The sequence below is a fragment of the Marmota monax genome, unplaced genomic scaffold, assembly GCF_021218885.2.
Source record: "Marmota monax isolate L192 unplaced genomic scaffold, Marmota_monax_Labrador192_F-V1.1 WCK01_AAM20220418_F8-fsc00002, whole genome shotgun sequence".
NCBI classification, from domain to species: Eukaryota; Metazoa; Chordata; class Mammalia; order Rodentia; family Sciuridae; genus Marmota; species Marmota monax.
This window is the reverse complement of record NW_026693571.1, coordinates 15,664,731-15,687,921: the sequence shown is the minus strand read 5'-3', so window position 1 is coordinate 15,687,921 and position 23,191 is coordinate 15,664,731. Positions and strand designations below refer to the sequence as shown.

Sequence of the window (23,191 nt, the reverse complement as noted above, 5' to 3'; positions counted from 1 at the left end):
CTGAAAGATGAGCTGTAAGTGCAAAGTTAAACCACTCAAGGCATACAAGAGGGCAACTTCACTAGAGGTTGAGCAGAGCTACAGAAAAGCCCTGTTGAGGCTGTGTTTCTGTCTTGCCTAGAATCCTATTGTGACATTCAAAAGATGTACAGAGGAAGGACCATGACTTAGAGTAACAACTCCTCTAGATGCACCCCAACAAAGCCTAAAGCTCATCCCTACAAGATGCATATCAGAGACAGGGTTTGTGTGCTGGGTCCTTCCAAGCTCACAAAACACCTGGGCTTTCTACAAATCAATATCAACAACAGAATAAAATCAAACCTACACAACCACATGTCAAAATTTGAAACTTCTGCTAAAAAAAGAATCTAGGCCATCTGAGGAATATTACAAAATTCATAATATGCAACAGATTATAACTGGCAGGATTCAATTTTCAAAATAAGAAAAAATATGACATACAAAGATGCAGGCATCTATAGTGAAGAAAAAGAAAACCATCAACAGAACCTGAACCTGAGATGACACCATTGTTGACCTTAGCAGATGGAGACTTTAAAGAAGCTCTTATAAAAATACTTAACTAATGAAAACAAATGGTTTGAGGAAGTGAATAAATAGGAAATATCAACACAAACACTGAAACTACATAACAGGAAAAAGTAAAAAATTGTAGAAAATAAAATTATAATAAATATAAAAATGAAAAAGATATCAGATGAGCTCATCAGCAAATTGACTATAGCAAAGTAATAATTAGTGAATATGCATATAAAGCAATAGAAATTACCCAATATGATGAGCAGGGAGATAAAAGAACTTCAAAAATGAATAAATTCCCAAGGACATTTAAGATAATATAACACTTTATTATGCATGTGATTAGGTAGAACCACATAATAAGAGAAAACATTTTGAAAGAAATAATGTCCAAAAACTTAATGTTAAAATTTTATGTAAACCACTTTATGGATTTCTAAGAAATTTTTAAAAACCCACAAATAACATAATTGTTAAAAGAGTGACAACTAAGCAACTTGTGGTTAAACTACTTTAAGCCAAGATAAGAGAAAATTTTTCAAAGCACCTGAAGAGAAATGAAATAAGAGAATTCATAGTAAAACTTCAATAAAATAAACACTAAAGAATGCCATACAGGTTGAAAGACATATTAAAGAAAAGAAGCTTAAAGGGAAAAATAATGCTGAGAATTATACAAAGCAGATTGATATAAAATATTACCTTTTATTTCTTTTTATAAACTATCTCAAAAACAATAACAAATACTAAAACTTAATTTAGAGATCAAAGCATGTGAGAGAGAGAAAAGATTAAAATAAGCACAAAAAGAAAAGAGGTTGCAGATAAGACAAACTATGTGTTTGAAAAAGTTTTACATGATAAAGTATGCTGTAGAATATGAAGTTAAGAGGAAGGGATAAAGTAGGAAGTATGAGGAGTCAAACATGAGGCATAAAACATAAATGGATAGATATTTATCTATCTGATAAATTAAAATTACTGATTTTAGTCAGAAAGCAACCACTAAAAATAAATAAAAAAGAAGTATATCTATGAAAACAGAAAAGGTAATTTAATGGAGCACTAAAATAATTGTTTGAAGATCATAATGAGATGAAGTTAGAAATCAACAGCAAGAAAAATAACAGAAACCACCACATAAACACATGCAGATTGAAAAATACTCTCTCAAAGGAAGAATGGATCAAAGAATAAATGAGAATAAAAATCAAGAAATTCTTAGGAAGGAATGAGAACAGATACAACATCAAAACCTGAGGGAGAGTATGAAATGGTTCTAAGAGGAAAATTTATAGCACTAAGTACCTACATAAAAAATAGAGAAATTTCAAATAAATAAACTTGTGTTATACCTCAAGACCTTAAAAAAGAGCAACCTAATGCCAAAACCAGTAGAAGCTAAGGAGTAAATAAGATCAGAGCTGAAATCAATTAAATTGAGAATAGGAAAACAATATATAGGATCAGAGCAACAAAGAGTTGATTCTTTGAAAAAAATGAATAAGATTGACAAAACTTTAGCCAAACTAACCAGAAGAAAGTGTGAGAAACAAATCAACAAGATCACAAAGAAAGAGGAGATCTTACACAGACTCTTTTGAAATCCAAAGGATTATCAGAACCTATTTTGAAAATTTAACTTCAATAAACTGAAAAATCTGGAAGACATTCACAAGTTTGTAGATACATATGACCTGCCTAAATTGAATCAGGTAGATAAAGAACACCTAACCAGACCAATATCAAGTAATGAAATTAAAATAGCAATTAAAATCCTTCCCCCAAAAAGCCCAGGACCTGATGCTTTCTCAGCTGAGTTCTACCAGACCTTTACAGAAGAACTAATACCAATCTTTCTCAAATTACTCATGAAATTGAAAGAGAGACAACACTCACAAATATATTCTATGAAGCCAGTGTAACCCTGATACCAAAACCAGACAAAGGCACATCAAGGACAGAAAACTACAGACCAATATCTCTTATGAACATGAATGCAAAAATATTTAATAAAATATTATTAAATTGTATTCAAAAACATATCAAAAGATTATACACCATGATAAAGTGAGTTTCATTAAAGGGATGTAAAGTTGGTTCAACATACACACATCAGTAAGTATACTTCATCACTTAAACAGAATTAAGGAAAAAAAATCACACAATTATCTCAACAGATGCAGAAAAGGACTTTTATAAAATCTAATTCCCATGTTAAAAATTCTGGAGAAGGTAGGGATTGAAGGAATTTACCTTAACATTGTTAAGATCATTTCTGAAAAACTTGAAGCCAACATCATACTAAATGGAGAAAGACTATTTTAGAGGCATTTCCTCTAAAATCAGGAAAGAGACAAGGCTGTTCACTCTTGCACTCCAATCCAATGTAGTCCTTGAAACACCAGCCAGAGTGATTAAGCAAGAAAAGGGAATCAAAGGGATACAAATAGGGAAAGAAGAAGTCAAACTATCTCTGTTTGAGAACAATATGATGCTATATTTAGAAGACTCAAAAACTCCAACAGAAGACTTCTAGAGCTTATAAATGAGTTTAGCAAAGTGTATAAAGTTAATGTCCATAAATCAATGGCTTTAATATACTCCAACAGTGACTCAGCAGAGGAAGAAATCAGAGAAATCATCCCATTCACAATAACCTCAAAAAAGTGAATACCTGGGAATTAATCTAACTAAGGATATAAAAGTGATCTACAATGAAAATTATAGAACACTTGTCATCTGCTGCAGCCAGCACAGTGGGTGAACAGTTAACCAACACAAGCAGTGAGCTAGATTAAGAAAATTCATTAAAAATTATAGAAATAAGACAAGACTCAATTATTAGTGAAAAGTGGGGGATGATCCAGCTCTGGTGGACAATGGCTCTAACAAAAAAAATTAGAATATGCATTTTATTTTTATAGGTAGGAACACCAAAGGGCTTCAGTACAAAAAAATTCTTGAGGTAATAAGGATGAAGTTTGAGAAAAACAATATGGTTGAGGCTTAGCAGGTTATGCCCATCTCTTTTACCTCTGGGCAGCTGGGATTTGAAACCAAGGCTTTTTAAACTAGCAAATTCCTTGACAAGCATAGAATCTTCCTATTAACAGGAGCCATGATTTTTGCAAATGGACATTCCCCCAGACACTTTCACACCACAAGATTCCCAGAAGCAATGCCTCATTGTCCAGGTTTTGCATAATTCAAAGCATTGATTTATTAACTGCTTTCAACATCTCCCCCTTCTTTATTTTTTAAATGCAGTAACTTGAAGTTCCCAGATCTCCTCTCTGAAGTTACAGCAACCTATTATTATGACACAAAAGAGAATTAGTAGCAAACATATCATTCCAAAAATATACCACATGGAATGTTTCAACATATTTCCAGAATTAAAACCATTTAAGTCATGAAGTATTTGTTCAGCTAAAAATGCAGGATCCAGGGGATCAATCCTGCTATTCTGAATATCCTGAATGCGATGATGTAAGTCCAAAAAACCCAAACAGTTATTATTGCTGTGCCAAATGCCCATTAAATGATTTTTTACCTTTTCCCAACTCCATTTGGAAACATTTGGCTGCAATAATGCAGACATACTTATAGCCAGCATGGCAACAAAGCCTTTGATTAAATTTGGGAGTGGAACATTCATTTTCAATATTTCCAATTCTTTGGACAGTAGCTTCCAAAGAATTTAATTTAGTCTCAATCTTTTCATCAATATTTACCTGATAATGTAGGGCCTTGGAAGCATTTTAAGCCAAATTATTAAGAAAATGAGCATTTTAAATGATTTGAGATAATACACAGAAACTTTCACAGTAGAGGCTATAAAGAATATTAAAACAACTACTCTAAGAACTATAAAGCCAATAGCATAATCAGGGTCTGCCTAGCTGGGCATGCATTTGTTTTAAAACTTGAACTCCAACATCAGCCTAACAAGGCCCTGAAATGTTAGCTAGAAGTAAAACAAAGGAGGGTTGGTAAAGAATGATTATTCCTTTCCTTCTATTATATCTGGTGATACAGTTGGTTAGATTACAGCATACATGATATTTTTCTCCTTTTCTTTTTACTCTTACGTTACCAGAAATTAAAGCATAAGGAGATTGAACACAGGCCCACAGGCCATAGCAAAGCCCTCTTTGAAGTTCCTGTCTATAAAGTCAAGCTTGGGGCCTTCTGTGTGCTGGAGAAAATCTGAGGCAACTATTAAGTGCCACAGATCATTTGCATGCCACCATCACTGAAAGTCAGGACATCACCAACAAATCCTCCAGGAGTCAAGGAATCCTGATGTAGCTGTCTGTTATCAATTCTTGGAGACCAATACAAAATATATCCACCATTTCTAAAGACTTTATGTTGCACTGGCAAGATATTTGCACATTCCATCCATTTAGGAAACATGCCAAATTCTATTACAGAATGATTAGGGTGGTAAGGTATTGGTGGATGTTCTATGAGAATGACTGGCTTGTTTTGAGAAAGTCCCATTTTAATAAGTGTCCAGACATATGATCTTAAGTCCCAGGGGCCAGTATGATTAGCTGATCTATGCCATCCATATGCCATCTTTTCCTCAAAGTTTACTTTTAAACAGCCAGCATGTTTATCATAGAACCAACATATAAGTAGATTCCCACTGTAGCCAGTATAACTAAATCCAGTTACATGAATAGGTGTCATGTGTTTATCTGTAAATACTGGGATGGATTCTCCAGTCCACACCGCTAGGTGTACTAAATGTGGATCTGGAAAAGAGGTCCAATAAGTTTCCCCATGAACTCCACTTACCTGGCAGCTCAATTAAGCCAACATAACCACAAATATTGTGATTGGAGACTTGGCACCTCCCTTTGTTCAATCATCCACTCAACCTGATACGTTGGGTTCTTTAGTTGTGCCCATGTTGGCAAGTTGGCCTTCTGAGTCTGTAGAGTCCTCCTCTTCCTCCTCAGCCTGTGGTTCCTGCTGGGGTCAGGATCAACACATCCAGTCCAATCTTTAGTCATTTGAACTTTGGCTCCAGGTCCTCCATGTTTGATAAGTAGAACCTTCTTGGGACAAAACTTTCCAGCAGTAACCTTTTACAGGGTTCTTGAAATTCACAGCTGGGATGCTAAATGCAAATCTCTTATACTCTGTTGGATGCAAAGGTATAGTGAAAAAACAATCTTTCAAATTTATTACTATTAATTGCTGATCAAGAGGAATAGCTGCAGGAAAAGGAAGCCCAGGCTATAAAGCACCCATTAATTCCAATTGATTGCTTGAGATCTTATAACAATCTCCATTTCCTAGATTTTTTCTTTATTACAAAAATTGAGGTAATTGCATGGGCTAAAATTAGGTTCACTGTGACCAGATTGAAGCTGTTCTTGAATTAATATATGAACCACTCAAAGTTTTTCCCTTGTGAGGGGCTGTTGATCAACTCAGACAGGATCATCAGATAGCCGATTTATTTTTCTGCTTTTTTCTGGGTCCAAGAAGAGATCAATGCCTTCATTAAAAAGGCTGATTAGGTAAATATCCCAACCCACGTCATCCTTGCTGAGGGGACTGTAGTATAGGTGCACACCTTCTCTGTTGATCTTTTCCCAGTTCTTTAGTAGAGATAAATCCTTGATTAAGCATTTGAGAAGTTACCACTAAATTAGGATTCATTAATAAGACTCCCATATTGCTTAATATATCACAACCCCATAAATTTACTGGCAAACTTTGAAGGACATAAGATTATAAAAGTCCTCTGTTGCTGTCTTCATCTTTCCACTGAAGAACTGGGTACTCTGAGCAGGCTTAGAAATCTGACTAATAGCTTTTAAATAGCAGGAGCTATATGTATAGTCCATCCTTCTGGCCAATGTCTTATTGAGATCACAGAGACGTCTGCTTCCATGTCAATTATCCCTTTAAATACTGAGGAAAAAATTGAAAAAGATCTTAGAAGATGGAAAGTTATCCCATGTTCTTGGATAAGGAGAATCAATATTGTCAAAATGACCATACTACCAAAGCAATATACAGATTCAATGTAACCATCATCAAATCCCTATTACCTTCTTCACAGAATTATTATTTTTTTTTTTTTAATTTTTTTTTATTGGTTGTTCAAAACATTATAAAGCTCTTCACATATCATATTTCATACATTAGATTCAAGTTGGTTATGAACTCCCAATTTTACCCCAAATACAGATTGCAGAATCACATCGGTTACACATCCACATTTTTACATAATGCCCTATTAGTAACTGTTGTATTCTGCTACCTTTCCTATCCTCTACCATCCCCCCTCCCTCCCCTCCCATCTTCTCTCTCTACCCCATCCACTGTAATTCATATCTCTCCTTGTTTATTTTCCCATTCCCCTCACAACCTCTTATATGTAATTTTGTATAACAATGAGGGTCTCCCTCCATTACCATGCAATTTCCCTTTTCTCTCCCTTTCCATCCCACCTCATGTATCTGTTTAATGTTAATCTTTTCTTCCTGCTCTTCCTCCCTGCTCTGTTCTTAGTTGCTCTCCTTATATCAAAGAAGACATTTGGTATTTGTTTTTTAGGGATTGGCTAGCTTCACTAAGCATAATCTGCTCTAGTGCCATCCATTTCCCTGCAAATTCTATGATTTTGTCATTTTTTAGTGCTGCGTAATACTCCATGGTGTATAAATGCCACATTTTTTTTATCCATTCATCTATTGAAGGGCATCTGGGTTGGTTCCACAGTCTAGCAATTGTGAATTGTGCTGCTATGAACATCGATGTAGCAGTATCCCTGTAGTACGCTCTTTTAAGGTCTTCAGGGAAAAGTCCAAGAAGGGCAATAGCTGGGTCAAATGGTGGTTCCATTCCCAGCTTTCCCAGGAGTCTCCATACTGTTTTCCAGATTGGCCGCACCAGTTTGCAGTCCCACCAGCAATGTACAAGAGTACCCTTTTCCCCACATCCTCTCCAGCACTTGTTGTTGTTTGACTTCATAATGGCTGCCAATCTTACTGGAGTGAGATGGTATCTTAGGGTGGTTTTGATTTGCATTTCTCTGACTGCTAGAGATGGTGAGCATTTTTTCATGTACTTGTTGATTGATTGTATGTCCTCCTCTGAGAAGTGTCTGTTCAGGTCTTTGGCCCATTTGTTGATTGGGTTATTTGTTTTCTTATTGTTTAATTTTTTGAGTTCTTTGTATACTCTGGATATTAGGGCTCTATCTGAAGTGTGAGGAGTAAAAATTTGTTCCCATGATGTAGGCTCCCTATTTACCTCTTTTATTGTTTCTCTTGCTGAGAGAAAACTTTTCAGTTTAAGTAAGTCCCATTTGTTGATTTTTGTTATCAACTTTTGTGCTATGGGTGTCCTATTAAGGAATTTGGAGCCCGACCCTACAATATGTAGATCGGAGCCAACTTTTTCTTCTATCAGACGCAGAGTCTCTGATTTGATATCTAGCTCCTTGATCCACTTTGAGTTAACTTTTGTGCATGGCGAGAGGAGGGGATTCAATTTCATTTTGTTGCATATGGATTTCCAGTTTTCCCAGCACCATTTGTTGAAGATGCTATCCTCCCTCCATTGCATGCTTTTAGCTCCTTTATCAAATATAAGATAGTTGTAGCTTTGTGGATTAGTCTCTGTGTCCTCTATTCTGTACCATTGGTCCACCCTCCTGTTTTGGTACCAGTACCATGCTGTTTTTGTTACTATTGCTCTGTAATATAGTTTTAAGTCTGGTATCGCTATACCGCCTGATTCACACTTCCTGCTTAGAATTGCTTTTGCTATTCTGGGTCTTTTATTTTTCCATATGAATTTCATGATTGCTTTATCCATTTCTACAAGAAATGCCGTTGGGATTTTGATTGGCATTGCATTAAACCTATAGAGAACTTTTGGTAATATCGCCATTTTGATGATGTTAGTTCTGCCTATCCATGAACAGGGTATATTTTTCCATCTTCTAAGATCTTCTTCTACTTCTCTTTTTAGGGTTTTGTAGTTTTCATTATATAAATCTTTCACCTCTCTTGTTAGGTTGATTCCCAAGTATTTTATTTTTTTTGAGGATATTGTGAATGGAGTGTTTTTCCTCATTTCCGTTTCAGAAGTTTTGTCGCTGATATACAGAAATGCCTTTGATTTATGCGTGTTGATTTTATATCCTGCCACTTTGCTGAATTCATTTATTAGTTCTAGTAGTTTTTTTGTAGACCCTTTTGGGTCTTCTAGGTATAGAATCATGTCATCTGCAAATAGTGATAATTTAAGTTCTTCCTTTCCTATTTTTATGCCTTTAATTTCTTTCGTCTGTCTAATTGCTCTGGCCAGTGTTTCGAGAACTATATTGAATAGAAGTGGTGATAGAGGGCATCCCTGTCTTGTTCCAGATTTTAGGGGGAATGCCTTCAATTTTTCTCCATTGAGAATGATGCTAGCCTGAGGCTTAGCATAGATAGCTTTTACAATGTCGAGGTAAGTTCCTGTTATCCCTAGTTTTTCTAATGTTTTGAACATAAAGGGATGCTGTACTTTGTCGAATGCTTTTTCTGCGTCTATTGAGATGATCATATGGTTCTTATTTTTAAGTCTATTGATGTGGTGAATAACATTTATTGATTTCCGTATATTGAACCATCCTTGCATCCCAGGGATGAATCCAACTTGATCATGGTGCACAATTTTTTTGATGTGCCTTTGTATCCGGTTCGCCAGAATTTTATTGAGGATTTTTGCATCTATGTTCATCAGAGATATTGGTCTGTAGTTTTCTTTCTTTGAGGTGTCTTTGTCTGGTTTCGGAATCAGGGTGATGTTGGCCTCATAGAATGAATTTGGCAGAGCTCCTTCTTTTTCTATTTCCTGAAATAACTTGAAAAGTATTGGTATTAATTCTTCCTTAAAGGTTTTGTAAAACTCCGCTGTATACCCATCCGGTCCTGGGCTTTTCTTGGTTGGAAGTCTTTTGATTGCTTCTTCTATTTCATCTATTGTTATTGGTCTGTTTAAGTTGTGAGTATCCTCCTGACTCAGTCTGGGCAAATCATATGACTTAAGGAATTTATCAATGTCTTCACTATCTTCTATTTTATTGGAATATAGGTTTTCAAAATAATTTCTAATTGTCTTCTGTATTTCTGTAGTGTCTGTTGTGATATTGCCTTTTTCATCCCGTATGTTAGTGATTTGAGTTCTCTCTCTTCTTCTCTTCGTTAGCATGGCTAAGGGTCTGTCGATCTTATTTATTTTTTCAAAGAACCAACTTTTAGTTTTGTTAATTTTTTCAATAGTTTCTTTTGTTTCAATTTCATTGATTTCCGCTCTGATTTTAATTATTTCTTGCCTTCTGCTACATTTGCTGTTGTTTTGCTCTTCCTTTTCTAGGGCTTTGAGATGAAGTGTGAGCTCATTTATTTGTTGGTTTTTCCTTTTTTTGAGGAATGACCTCCAAGCGATGAATTTCCCTCTTAAAACTGCTTTCATTGTGTCCCATAGATTCCGATATGTTGTGTCTGTATTTTCATTTATCTCTAAGAATTTTTTGATTTCTTCCTTTATGTCTTCTGTAACCCATTGATCATTCAGTAACATATTGTTCATTTTCCATGTGATGTAGGATTTTTCCTTCCGTCTTTTATCATTGATTTCCAGTTTCATTCCATTATGATCAGATAAAATGCATGGTATTATCTCCACCCCTGTATATTTACTGAGGGTTGCCCTATGGCATAATATATGGTCTATTTTTGAGGAGGATCCATGTGCTGCTGAGAAAAAAGTATATCCACTTGATGATGGTTGATATATTCTATATATGTCAGTTAAGTCTAGGTTGTTGATTGTGATATTGAGTTCTATAGTTTCTTTATTCAGCTTTTGTTTGGAGGATCTGTCCAATTGTGAGAGAGGTGTGTTGAAGTCACCCATAATTATTGTGTTGTGGTCTATTTGATTCTTGAACTTGAGGAGAATTTGTTTTATGAACGTCGCAGCACCATTATTTGGTGCATAAATATTGATAATTGTTATGTCTTGTTGGTAAATGGTTCCTTTTAACAGTATATAATGTCCTTCCTTATCCCTTTTGATTAATTTAGTCTTGAAGTCAATTTTATTCGATATGAGGATGGCCACCCCTGCTTGCTTACGAGGACCGTGTGCATGGTATATTTTTTCCCAACCTTTCACCTTCAGCCTGTGTATGTCTTTTCCAATCAGATGTGTCTCCTGGAGGCAGCATATTGTTGGATTTGTTTTTTTAATCCATGTTACCAGCCTATGTCGCTTTATTGGAGAGTTTAAGCCATTAATGTTTAGAGTTACTATTGATATATGGTTTGTACTTCCAGCCATGTTTGATTATTTATCTTCTTTTTTTTTTTTTTTAATTTAGTTTGTTTCTCCATGGTTAGCTTTCCCCCCGCCCTCTGTCTTTATAGAGGCACTTCCCACTGATGGTTTTGGTTATTGTTTTTCATTTCTTCCTCGTGTAGTGTTTTGCTCAAGATGCTTTGCAATGCTGGTTTTCTGGCTGCAAATTCTTTTAGCTTTTGTTTATCATGAAAGATTTTTATTTCGTTATCGTACCTGAAGCTTAATTTTGCTGGATACAGAATTCTTGGTTGGCATCCATTGTCTTTCAGTGTTTGAAATACGTTGTTCCAGGATCTTCTCGCTTTCAGCGTCTGTGATGAAAAATCCGTTGTTAACCTTATTGGTTTACCCCTGAATGTAATCTGCCTCCTTTCTCTTGTAGCTTTTAGTATTTTCTCTTTGTTCTGTATATTGGATATCTTCATAACAATGTGTCTTGGCGTTGGTCTACTGTGATTTTGTGTGCTCGGTGTCCTGTATGCATCTACAATTTGTATATCCGTTTCCTTTTTTATTTCTGGAAAGTTTTCTGTAATTATTTCTTTCAGCAGGTTACTCATTCCCTTGGTTTGAATCTCTGTACCTTCTTCTATCCCGATGACTCGTAGGTTTGGTTTCTTTATGTTATCCCATATCTCTTGGATGTTTTTCTCGTGGTTTTTAACCAGCCTTTCTGAGTTGGCTAGGCTCTTTTCAAGATGATATATTTTGTCTTCATTATCTGATGTTCTGGCTTCTACTTGCTCCACTCTGTTAGTGATACTCTCAATTGAGTTTTTAATTTGGTTTATCGTTTCCTTCATTTCTAGAATTATTGTTTGGTTTTTTTTTATAATCTCAATCTCCTGATAAAGATGCTTAACTTCTTCTTTTATCTGTCTATGTAATTCATTTTCAAAGTGTTCTTTCACTGTTTGGATTTGCTGTCTCGTATCTTCTTTAAGGTTCCATTCCATCTGTCTAAGGTATTCCTTGAGATCTTTATATGACCATTTTTCTGCTGACTCTAGGTCCTCCTGAATATTTAGGCTGTCCTTCATTGTTTGTACTCCTTTTCTTCCTTGCTTTTTTATGCTGCTCATGTTACTTCTTGTTCTGTTTGACTGCTGAGTTACTGTTTACTCTTATAGATTTATTTGATGCTTGAGAGGAAAGATATTAGAAGGGAAGGGAAGAAGTCACTAAAGAGAATGAGAGTAGGCAGGTAGAATTCAAGGAAGGGGGAATAAGAAGATTGAAAAGAAATGAAAAGACAAAAGAAACAAGAATAACAAAGATTAGATAATAAAGAAAGAAAGAAAAGACGGAAAAAAAAAATTTTAACAAAAATAATAGTGATAATAAAAAATGAAAATTAAAATTAAAAAAAAATAATAATAAAATTAAAAAAATTAAAAAAAATAGAAACATTGAAAAAAAATTAAAGAACAACAACAAATAAAAATTGAAAATGAAAGAAAAAGAAGAAAGAAAAAAAAAGAAAAAGAAAAGAAAAAAAAATGATAATAATAATAATAATAAATGCAGTCCTAGAGTTCTATTAACTTCTCTTCCAGTAGGTGGAGCTGTGCCCACTGGGCCAAGCTTCTCCTGTCAATAGGTGGGAACCATTCACTGTGCAGCAGCTCTTTCTCCTAGACTGGGCGGGTCTCCAATCCTGAGTGTCTAGGGCCTTGTCTTGTGTTTCCTCAAGCCAGGCCGTGCTCACCTGTGGCGCTCACCACAATACTGTCTACACGCCAGGTCTGCTGCTCCTGGGAGCCCTGTTTTCATGAACACCTGGGCTCACTCTCCCTGTTTGCCTCCCTCAGACCCTAAGTTTGTAGAGCTTGGGGCTGAGATCCCCCAGCGAATTTGCTTGCCCTCCTGTAGCCACGCCCCCGGTAGCTGGTGCAAGAGACCTCAGTTGTCAGCACTGGTGGGAGCGGTAGCCGGGAGTTCCGCGCCGCGAGTCCTGCGCCACTCCTGGTTCCCTCGGTCTGGTTATTGCGTTCACAGGAGAGCTGGGAGTGGCCCTTAAGGTTTCCCCCGCTGTGTGGAGAGAGATGGCTAGGGGATTACACACCTGTCGCGCTGGTTTCACTGCAGTTATCTCCTCCGCCCATGACGCCATTTCTCTGCCATGGTGATATCCCATGCAAATGGTGACCGTTTGTTCCCTTTGCCGGATGACCAATGCAACGGGTGGGTCCTGACTGTCTCTCCCAATCCCCGTTTCAGTCCTGTGGCCACTGCCTATGAAGGCTCGGTTGGCTTTTACCTCTGTAAGTTCCTAAGGGCCGGCCAATTATTTCAGCGGGATCGTTAGTGCTGAGTCACACGAAGCAGGCGAACCGGAGCTTAATTGCCTCCGATTCGGGCTCTGTGTGTGTGTTCTGAGGGGCCCAGCCTGTACACCCCAGATCCACGTCAGCTCAGCATTGCCTAGTGATCCTGAGCAAACAGCATTTAGACAGTTTACGGCTCCCTATGCCCTCACAGTTGAAGATGTCAGAGACTTGATCTCTCTGCGCCTGCCACCATGTTACATCTCCTCAGTAATATTCATGTTGCCCTTACAGCTTCCTGGTATAAGCAAGTTCTTGGGATTATACAAACTGCTGCTTCTGTTTCCAGTCCAGATTTCTAGAAATGAAACTCTGGGCCGCGCTGACAAGCGTCCGCGCTTGTCTGCGACCGTAGCAGAGCCGCCCTGGCAAGCGTCCGCGCTTGTCTGCGACCGTAGCAGAGCCGCCCTGGCCTCCGCAGCTCTTCAGCCCGGTGCCAGGCCCCAGGGGCCCAAGCGGCTGCCGCCGCGGCTCTCCGTCCCCCTCCTCCGGAGCACGGGTCCCCTGGCAGGGGGGTGCAGAACGACCCCAGAGCAGGCTCTGCCCGAAGGTGCAGCGGCGAACAGGCCACGGAGACGCTCGAGGCTGCAGTCCAGCCTTCGGAGGACAGGGCTCGGCACGCAGCCCAGCTGCAACCTCTAGGTGCGGCTGCCGGACAGTGTATACGGAGCCATCAAGACAGCAAGCAGAAAGCAAATGGCGGCTCCCGCGGAGTGGATTTTCGGCACAGAAACCACAGCCCTGCCAGCAATCCCAATCCACAAACTCTCCCTGTATAAAAAATATTCAAAAAAAAAAAAAAAAAAAAAAGGCGGGGCGCACTGAGCTTTCTTTGCCTCGGGTACTTACAATCCACTGCTGATTGCACATTCAGCTTCTCCGCCCGGAGCGAAGCGAAAGAGGAAGCAGATGGGAGCAAAGCGCCCGCGGCTCTGAGCAGCCAAGCGTCTCTTTTTCGATTTCTTTGTTCTTCCTGCTCCTTGGCAAAGTGGTCCACTACAGATTAACGGTGAAAGGAGCTTTAACAGACTGTGCGAAATCTCTATTAAAGCCGCTACTTTGAGCACCACGCTCAGCACTTCAGCAACCCCCGTACGCAGCGGCCATCTTCTCTCTGAGCAATACAGAATTATTTTTAAAATTCTTAAATTCATTTGAAAGAAAATTGATCCAGAATAGACAAAGCAATACTAGGCAAGAAAAGTGAAGCAGTAGGCATCACAATACCTGATCTGAAATTATACTAACAAAACCAGCATGGTATTGGCATCAAAACAGACATGAAGACCAATGAAACAGAATAGAAGACACAGAGATAAATCCACATACCTATAGCTGTCTGATATTTGACAAAGATGCAAAAAAATATACAAGACAGCATTTTTTAAACAAATGGTATTGTAGAAAAATGCAACTAGATCCCTCTCTCTCTGTCTCAACCTGCACAAATCCTAAATCACGATGGATCAAAGACCTAGGATTATAGACCAGAAACTTTTTAACTGCTACAAAAAAACATAGAGTCAACACTCCATCGTATAGGTGCTGGTGCCATCTTCCTTAACAAGATCCCCAAAGCATAAGAAATAAAATCAGTAAGTAGGATGCTATTAAACTAAAAGCTCTGTACAGCAAATTAAATAATTAAAATCATGAAGAGAGAGAGAGCCTTATGGAATAAGATAAATCTTGGCCACCTACACCTCAGGGCATTAATTTCTGGGATATACAAAGAACTCAAAGCACACAAATACACACACAAAAAAAAAAATCCCAATCAATAAATGGGCAAAAGAATTAAACAGAAACTTCTCAAAAAAAGAAACACAAATTTCCAATAAGTATGTTGGAAAATGTTGGTCACTTGAAAAAATGTTTTAACATCTCTAGCAACCAGGGAAATGCAAATAAAAACTGAACTAAGATTTCATATCACTCCAATCAGAATGCCAAAGATCAAGAATATAAACAACAATAAAAATAAATACTGGCATGGTTCTGAGGAAAATGTACACTTGTACATTGTTGGTGGGACTACAAACTAGTACAAACACTCTGGAAAGCAATATGGATATTCCTCAAAAAATTAGAGATGGAGTCACCATATGACCTAGCTATTCCACTCCTTTGTATTTTTCTAAAAGACCTAAAATTATCATACTACACTGACACGGCCATCTCAATGTTCATAGCAGCACAATTCCAATAGCTAAATTATGAACCAACCCAAATGCCTGCCAGTAGATTAATGGATTAAGAAATTGTGGAGATATATATACATACATACACACACAATGGAGTTCTACTCAACCATAAAAAAGGAATAAAATTATGGCATTTGCTAGTAAATGGATAGAAATAAAGAAGATCATGCAAAGTAAAATTAGCCAAACTCACAAACTCAAATGTCAAATGTTTTCTCTCATATGTGGAATGAAGATAGTACTCTAAAGGAAATAAAGGGGGAAGAATATGATAAAAAATAACTAATCAAATATAAATTAATAGATGAGCAAAAGGAAGTTCAGTGAAGTAGAAGAAGGAGAATGGGAAAGGAGGGAAAAGACAGGAGGGGAAAGTTGAAGGAAAGAGGAGATCCTGAACTGAAGTCAGTTTTCACACATGTATGAGTTTTTCAGGGTGAACCAACCATGTGTAGAACTATAAAGCTCTAACAAAAAATAATTGTTTGATTCACAAAATAGAAAGCAAGAAAGCAACAGAAGAGGAACTTAAACAAAACAGATAAGTGAAAAACCAAGAATAAGATGGTTGCATTAAACTGAGCCATTTCAATATTTATGTTAAATATAAATGGATTAAATACCTCATTTAAAAGGCAGATATTTTCAGACTGGGTAAAAAAGCAATACCTAAGTTTCCACTGTCTGAAAGATACACATTTAAAATATAACACATAGATAATTTGGAAGTAAAAGATGGTGAAGAATCTGCCACACCAACAGTAAGCATAGGACATCTGGCAGGGTCACATTAGCAGAAGACAAAATAAACTTCAAAGATTACTACAAGAGATAAAAGATAATATTACATAATGACAAACATGAAGTTCAACTAGGAAGATATAATTATCCTAAATCCAAAATTCAAAACTCATGAAGCAAACTGACAGTGCTCAGAGATATTATTACTTTTTTCTTAGTAATTAATAGAACAAACAAACAAAAATAAATGAAAATACAAAAGTCCAGAACTATACTTCAACTAACTTGATCAAATTGGCACTTACAGAACAAGGCATCCAAAAAACTCATGTTTGTTAAAGGTGTGCATGGGACTTCCACCAAGATAGACCATCTGTTGAACCATCAAACATTATTTTACTTAAAAGAATTGAGACCTCACATGTGTTCTGAAAGATTTTAATATCATATTGTCTTGCCACAGTAGAAGTAAATTAGAAAATAACAAATTAGTTACCTAGAAAATCTCTCTAAATTTTTTTAGGAATTAAATATAACATTTCAAAATAATCAATGGGTCAAATAAGAAATGAAAATATTTCAACTCAAAGGATAATGAAAGAAATGTATCAAAATGTGTAGAATGCAACTCCAATAGTTGTGTGGTTAATAGAGGAAATTTTGTAAATATAAAAATTATGATAGAAAAAACAAAAATGTTTTAGATCAATGATTTAACTTTACATTTAGAAAACTCAAAAATAGGCAAGAGTAAAGAAATAATATCACTGGGCTGGGGATGTGGCTCAAGCGGTAGTGCGCTTGCCTGGCATGCATGCGGCCTGGGTTTGATCCTCAGCACCACATACAAACAAAGATGTTGTGTCTGCTGAGAACTGAAAAATAAATATTAAAAAATTCTCTCTCTCTCTCTCTCTCTCTCTCTCTCTCTCTCTCTCTCTCTTTAAAAAAAAGAAATAATATCAGAAATTAATTTTAAAAAAGGAAAGAAATTAACAAAAGGGAGAATTTACAAAGCCAAAAATAAGTCATAAGTGATAAATAAAATTGATAAGGTTTTGGAGGAATTATCAAGGAAAAAAAAAAGGAAAACAAGTTATCCAAAGTAGAAACTAAATAAAGTGGGTTATCACACCAGATCCTATAGGCATTAAAAACATGTTAAGAAAATATAAGAACTTTTGCCACCATATTTATTATCACTTAGCTAAAAAAGAACAAATTACTTCAAAAACAAAACTTACCTAAATTGGCTCAAAAAGAAAAAAAATCCATACTTCTCTGTGTATACTTCTGACTTTCAGAACTATGTAAATATTTTGTATATTTAATAAACAAGAAAGGGGTAGGGAAAGGAGGCAAAATTTTATACAAGCAGAAATAAATTAGCTGAGGAGTATTACAAATAAAATGTTCATACTAAAGGAGGATGGGAGAAAAAGAATATAAATAAATTAGAAAACAGTGTGTTCTAAGGCTAAAAATAAAAAAGAACAGTAGATAAATTGTTGGAAATAATCCAAAAGTTGAACAGGAAAAATGGGTAATTATTTCATGATATATTTATACGATAAGATACTACTCAAGCAGTAAGAAGGGATACTTACTATTATACATAACAGAAATGAATCTCAATCAGTATAAGTAAAAGATCATCAGAAACAAATGATACATGCTATATAATTCCATTTATCTGGAATTCTAATCTACAGAGATAGAAATTGGTGGCTATCATGAGTAATGTTTCAGTGAAGATTGACATGAGAGTATGAGGGAATATTCTCTACGGATGAAATTATCTCTATGCTATTGATTTGGTGGGTAGGTGAATTTTCAGATTTTTCAAAAATCATCAAAGTATACACTTAGAAATATTTAAATTGTACCATATGTAATTATTCCTGAATAATATTGATGTTTTAAAAGAATGGAATAGCTCAGGCTAAAGGAATTTCAAGACTAAATAGCAAGCTTTTAATCGTCAAACAAAACTAAAACCATATACACCTTGGGACAAGTGTTGGAAGAGAAAAAAATTAAAGTAATGAAAGATATGGTTTCATGCTTAGTGACCAAAGGGAGATAAATTTAGGGTAAGTAATTTTTTTAATCAGACTGTGAGATTCATAGCCACCAAGACACACCACTGTCAGACAACAAAAAGAAAAGACCTTGAGGTAAATGTTGAACAAAACTCAGTAGAATGTGGTTGGTTTTTTTTTTTCTTTTTTCTTCTAGATAAACTCACCATTGTGCATCATCCCAGTGGTAAGTGTCTGTTATTAATGGAAGAATCTAAGACTAAAATGAAGTTACATTAAAACCAATTTTGATATTAATGAAAACCCAATATGACTAGGTAAGTCAGTGTAAACATTCACATAGATTTTACGTTTATGTGTAAAACAACTTGACGTCCAACATAAATGTTAGGTGATTCTAGAATAGCAATGGCAGAGGAATTGTAATAGAGTGAAAGAAGCATGTGCATTGACTGACTGACCTGGCTATTCACAACTTACTAGTTGTTACCTGTGGCATGTGACTTAAGCTCTCCAGGCTTGTTTTCTCACATGTAAAATGGAAGAATTGTACATGGAGATGGTCTATAAAGACTGATAATGATTTACAAAAATGGAGGCCAGTGGATAAATGAAACTATTGATAGAGCAAATGAAATTTGAGTAACATTTGAGAGAGCAAGTCACTTGAATGTGATGAGGCAGGAGTGTGTGCTGAATACGGGGAAGGTAGAGAGGATCTAGCGACCAGTTACAGAACTGGTGAATGATCCAGAGGCAACTGTCTACAGCCTGAACCAAAGCACTGACTGTGGGATGGAGAAGGAATAAGACTGAGTCCTGTAGTTGGGATGGAAAATAGGAACCATGTGGTGAAACCAGGAGGAGCAATGGTGTAGGTCAATGGTGTACAGAAGGAGCAAGTATGTTTTGCAACTGGCCAATCCTGGTGAATGGTGAAAAGAAAATGAAGAAGGTATGAAAAAAGGGAGATTGTTCCTCAAAGGTATTATTATAAAGATTATTTCTGAAGAGAAGTAACTCTGCCATATCTGACCCAAGTCAATCCCTGTGAGTAGGAGAAAGTAATAGCACACTTGCCAAGGGGACTTTTCCAATACACCCTTTTGATCTGTTTACTAATCTTTCTATTGACCCATATCCTAGACTTTGTATATGTCATGTTTTTAAAGTATTGAATAAGTGAACCATTATATATGCGAATGACTATAGAGGTAGTAACAGAGTTTGTATTTCTAGGTAACACTTCCCAAAATGAAAATATGTTGTATAATAATCCCTTCAGCAATAAGGTAGGTTATATTTAATTTTTATAAAATATTTAAAAAAGAGAGAGAAAATCTGGATATATTGCTCAGTGGTAAAGCACTTGTGTAGCAAGTGTGAGGCTCTGGATTCAATTTCCAGTACTGCAAAAATAAAAGAAGGAAGATGGAAGGGGAGGGGGATGTAGGGGGAGGATGAATTTCTCTTTTTCTCATGTTCTCATAAAGAACATGGCCTGAAAAAATTTTCTATGTTATATGTACTTTGAAATCAATATGAACCAAATAGGTTAGGTGAACATTTGACTACAAGAATATATGAGCCATAATTTAAGGAAATTATTTGGAGAAAAAAAAGAAAGAATTCAAAGGGGAAAAAAGCATTTAAGCCAAAGTGTACTGAACTCAACATGTACAGACAAAATAAATCTTAGAAGAATTATGAGTGCATCTGTTTTAACAATAGGATTATGATGATTCTATTTGCACCAGAATGGATAGTACTTAAAGTCCACTTATAGGGAAAATACAGCCCCAAAATATTGTTGATACAAGTGTGCATTACTTCACATCATAAACTTAATTGGAAAGAAACTGCTAACAAGAAGCTAAAAATAACACTAAGCAAGGAGAGCAGCAATTGAAAACAGAGACCAATTCAAAACAACACTGATAATGTCCTGACCACAAATTTTCCTTTGTAAAACTCATGTTATTCCAACTATCTACATATGTGATATAGAGAACTTACACTGTTACCAAAGGTCATATAGCAGACAGATTTCTTGCTAAAATTCAAAATTAGAGTCCTTGGTAAGCTCTCATAATGAAACAATTTTAGTTTTCTTAATTTTAGTGACCCTTTAAGCACTCTTCTGTTTCAAATAAATCATAAGTAATCATAAAAATCATTTGCCCTGAAGAACTGTTGGAAGCTTTTGTGTTTTTGGATCATTTTATGGCCCACCGATGAACTATAGAGCTATATTATAGAGACTCATTAGACTCATTCATCTACAGCAGAATTGTGGATTGTACCACAATCCAGGAGTTTATGAATATCTTTGTCAATCAAAGATTCTTCCACAAAAATCTGAAGTACTAAACAATCATGCCATATCTTTTTGAGAATAATATTTTGGATAAAGTAAAGAGAAAGCAAATTCCCAATGCTCAGGTTATTTTCCCTCAAAATCAAAATAAAATTTTGGCTTTGATGTACTTGAAATTTGTAATTTTGATTTTGATTTTCTTTTAAGATGGAGATTGTCTTGCCAGTTTCTTCTGTAAAGCTGTTTTCCCCATGGCTGTGAAAGGCAACCATGACTTTATTGTATTTCTTTATTCAGCCTTAAAATGGAGAGATGCTAGCTCTGTTTTGTTTGTTTGTTTGTTGTTTGTTTTTTCCAGCTTCCTCCTCGACTCCAAGTTGAAAAGGAATTCGGTGTCTGTTGCAGGAAAAATCAATAAAAAAGGTAAAATACTAGCTATATGTTTTTAGAAAACCTAAAGCAGACTTGTTAGGGACCTGAAGGAATCATTTGTCTAGGAAACAGAAATCTTTAAATATTTCATTGTCTTCTCCTAAAAGGATAAACATGTGTATTTTTCCAGCTAAAGGTGATTGTTCCTCATAAAGATTTACGTATAGGGGTGATTTTATGCTAGTTAATAAATTTCATTTGATGTGCCATTATTCACTAATACATTTCCTGTGATCTCATTTTCAGGTTATGTTAATAAAACTCAAGAATGTACAGACATTGTGCTTTCTGAGTGAAGCAAGCTTGCATTTGAATTGTCTGCTCTCTTCAGGGCAAGTCTTTACCATGAAAGCGGAAGCAAGCTCTGAATTTGGGAATTTGTTATTGCCACAATTTATCAGTGTCATACCTACTCCAAATGGATGTTATCAATGTTAAAATAGAATATCATAGGCCAATAACATATTATGAAAATTCTTGCATTTTATAATGCACTTTGCACTTAAGAAGCTAGTTCTCATTTTGAAAAGTAAAGAAAAACAAAAGCAGAGAAGTTAAATGCTGCATAGAAAGTTATTGAACCTGTTTATGGCACTAATAATAATAGATTATTCCCATGAAAATACAAACCGACTTAGTACATGTTTGCTTTTCGTGTCTAAAGTCGAGAGTCCTCACATCTAGACAATTGCTTTTGTTACACTGTTTAAAGAAACCTTCCTTTTGTTAGTTCTTTTGTTTTTTTGCTTATATCCCTGAGAATATTATATTTTTTGAAAAATTTTGTGTATCTCAAAATAATACACATTTATAAAACCTATCATTAAGTCTTTATAATTTCATCAACCTATTTCTTAGAAACAATTTGCTACTTAGAATAAAATGTATTTTTTTGTGGTTGTAGCTGGTACTGGAGATTGAACTCAGGGGCCCTTTATCACTGAGCTACCACTGACTTACATTCCCAGCACCTACCCACCTCCATTTTTTTCCTTGAGAAGGTGTCTTGCTAAATTAGGTTGCTTAGGGCCTCACTAAATAGCTGTGACTGGCTTAGAACTTGTGATCCTCCTGCCTCAGTCTCTAGTGTTTCTGGGATTACATGTCTGCACCACCAAGCCTGCAAAATGTAGTTTTTATCATATAGTGATTTCCATTGATAAATGCCACAAGTAAATTGAATGTTTAAAAATATGTCTGATTTCTCAAAATAAATTAAGAACTACTAAAATTTTCCACTTGTGAGTTTAAAGGAGATCTATCAGTTTTTTTTAAAAAAAATAAATCAACTAATTTCACTAGATAACATCCATATAGTAGAATACAAACAAATATCTATTTAAAGTAATTCTGTAAGATATTTATCAATGGTTTCTCATATCTATTAACATCCTCAAATAAACACAAGTTTTTAAAATAATGCAGTAACTTAATCAATCCCTAATAGAAGCTGCTTTTGAATGACTTCTGGAAATTCAACCCATATTTTCACATCCAAGATTTTTTTAAATGGCATACCCTGCTGTGCACTGAGCCTCAATTTCTGTGAACTGTCATGGCCAAGAGTTAGAATAAGCAATGGAAAACTGATAGCTTTTCTACAATTTCCAGATTCATAAAATTCAAATAATTATATCATTTCTCAAGTAAGAAATTCCATATTGGCCTGTGACCAATGCCAGCAGTTTCACTATTGGCTTTATTCTCCTTAAAAATGTGAAATTCGATGATGATTAAATTGGTAACTTTTATCACAATAGTGCACTTCTTTCTTGAGACTCAAATAGGGGTGAAGGTGGGAGATAAGACCTGTAGATTATTAAATTCTTTAACAAAGATAGAAATCTAAAACCAGAACTCTAACTGCTACCCTTATGAACTGAACTAACATAGATGAACACCATGGTCAAAGCTTCTCTAATGGCCTCTTTCCCTAGACATTCTGGCCCTTGGAATTGTACTCCTTTTTCATTACAAAGAAACAGAAAGATCAACCTAGGAATAAGGAGATCCTCCCTATACTTCTTTCACCATGGCTCCCATTCCTCACCCATTAGGCTTTGCCAGAGCTGGGAAGAAGGTTAGAGAAGGTTGGAAATGGGGAGTCAGAAGAAGTCTTTATCCCACCTGTTGCATAAAAGAACAAGATGAGAAATAAAGAAATGCAAACAGGGAGGAAGGATGATCCAAATGTGG

At 35.8% G+C, this 23,191-nt stretch overlaps 1 protein-coding gene across 2 annotated transcripts in view; it reads left to right on the top strand.

Annotated features, from left to right (window-relative positions):
- Positions 1–22,752, top strand: part of Bank1 (B cell scaffold protein with ankyrin repeats 1) — a 305,105-nt gene extending 282,353 nt beyond the window's left edge. For both annotated transcript variants that reach the window (XM_046458972.2, XM_046458971.2), the window contains exons 14-17: positions 18,443–18,472; positions 19,486–19,538; positions 20,922–20,986; positions 21,242–22,752. In XM_046458972.2, coding sequence (XP_046314928.1) covers positions 18,443–18,472; positions 19,486–19,538; positions 20,922–20,981 — 143 coding nt within the window. In that variant the 3' untranslated portion in view covers positions 20,982–20,986; positions 21,242–22,752. The remainder of the gene's footprint in view (positions 1–18,442; positions 18,473–19,485; positions 19,539–20,921; positions 20,987–21,241) is intronic.
- The last annotated feature ends 439 nt before the right edge of the window (positions 22,753–23,191 follow it).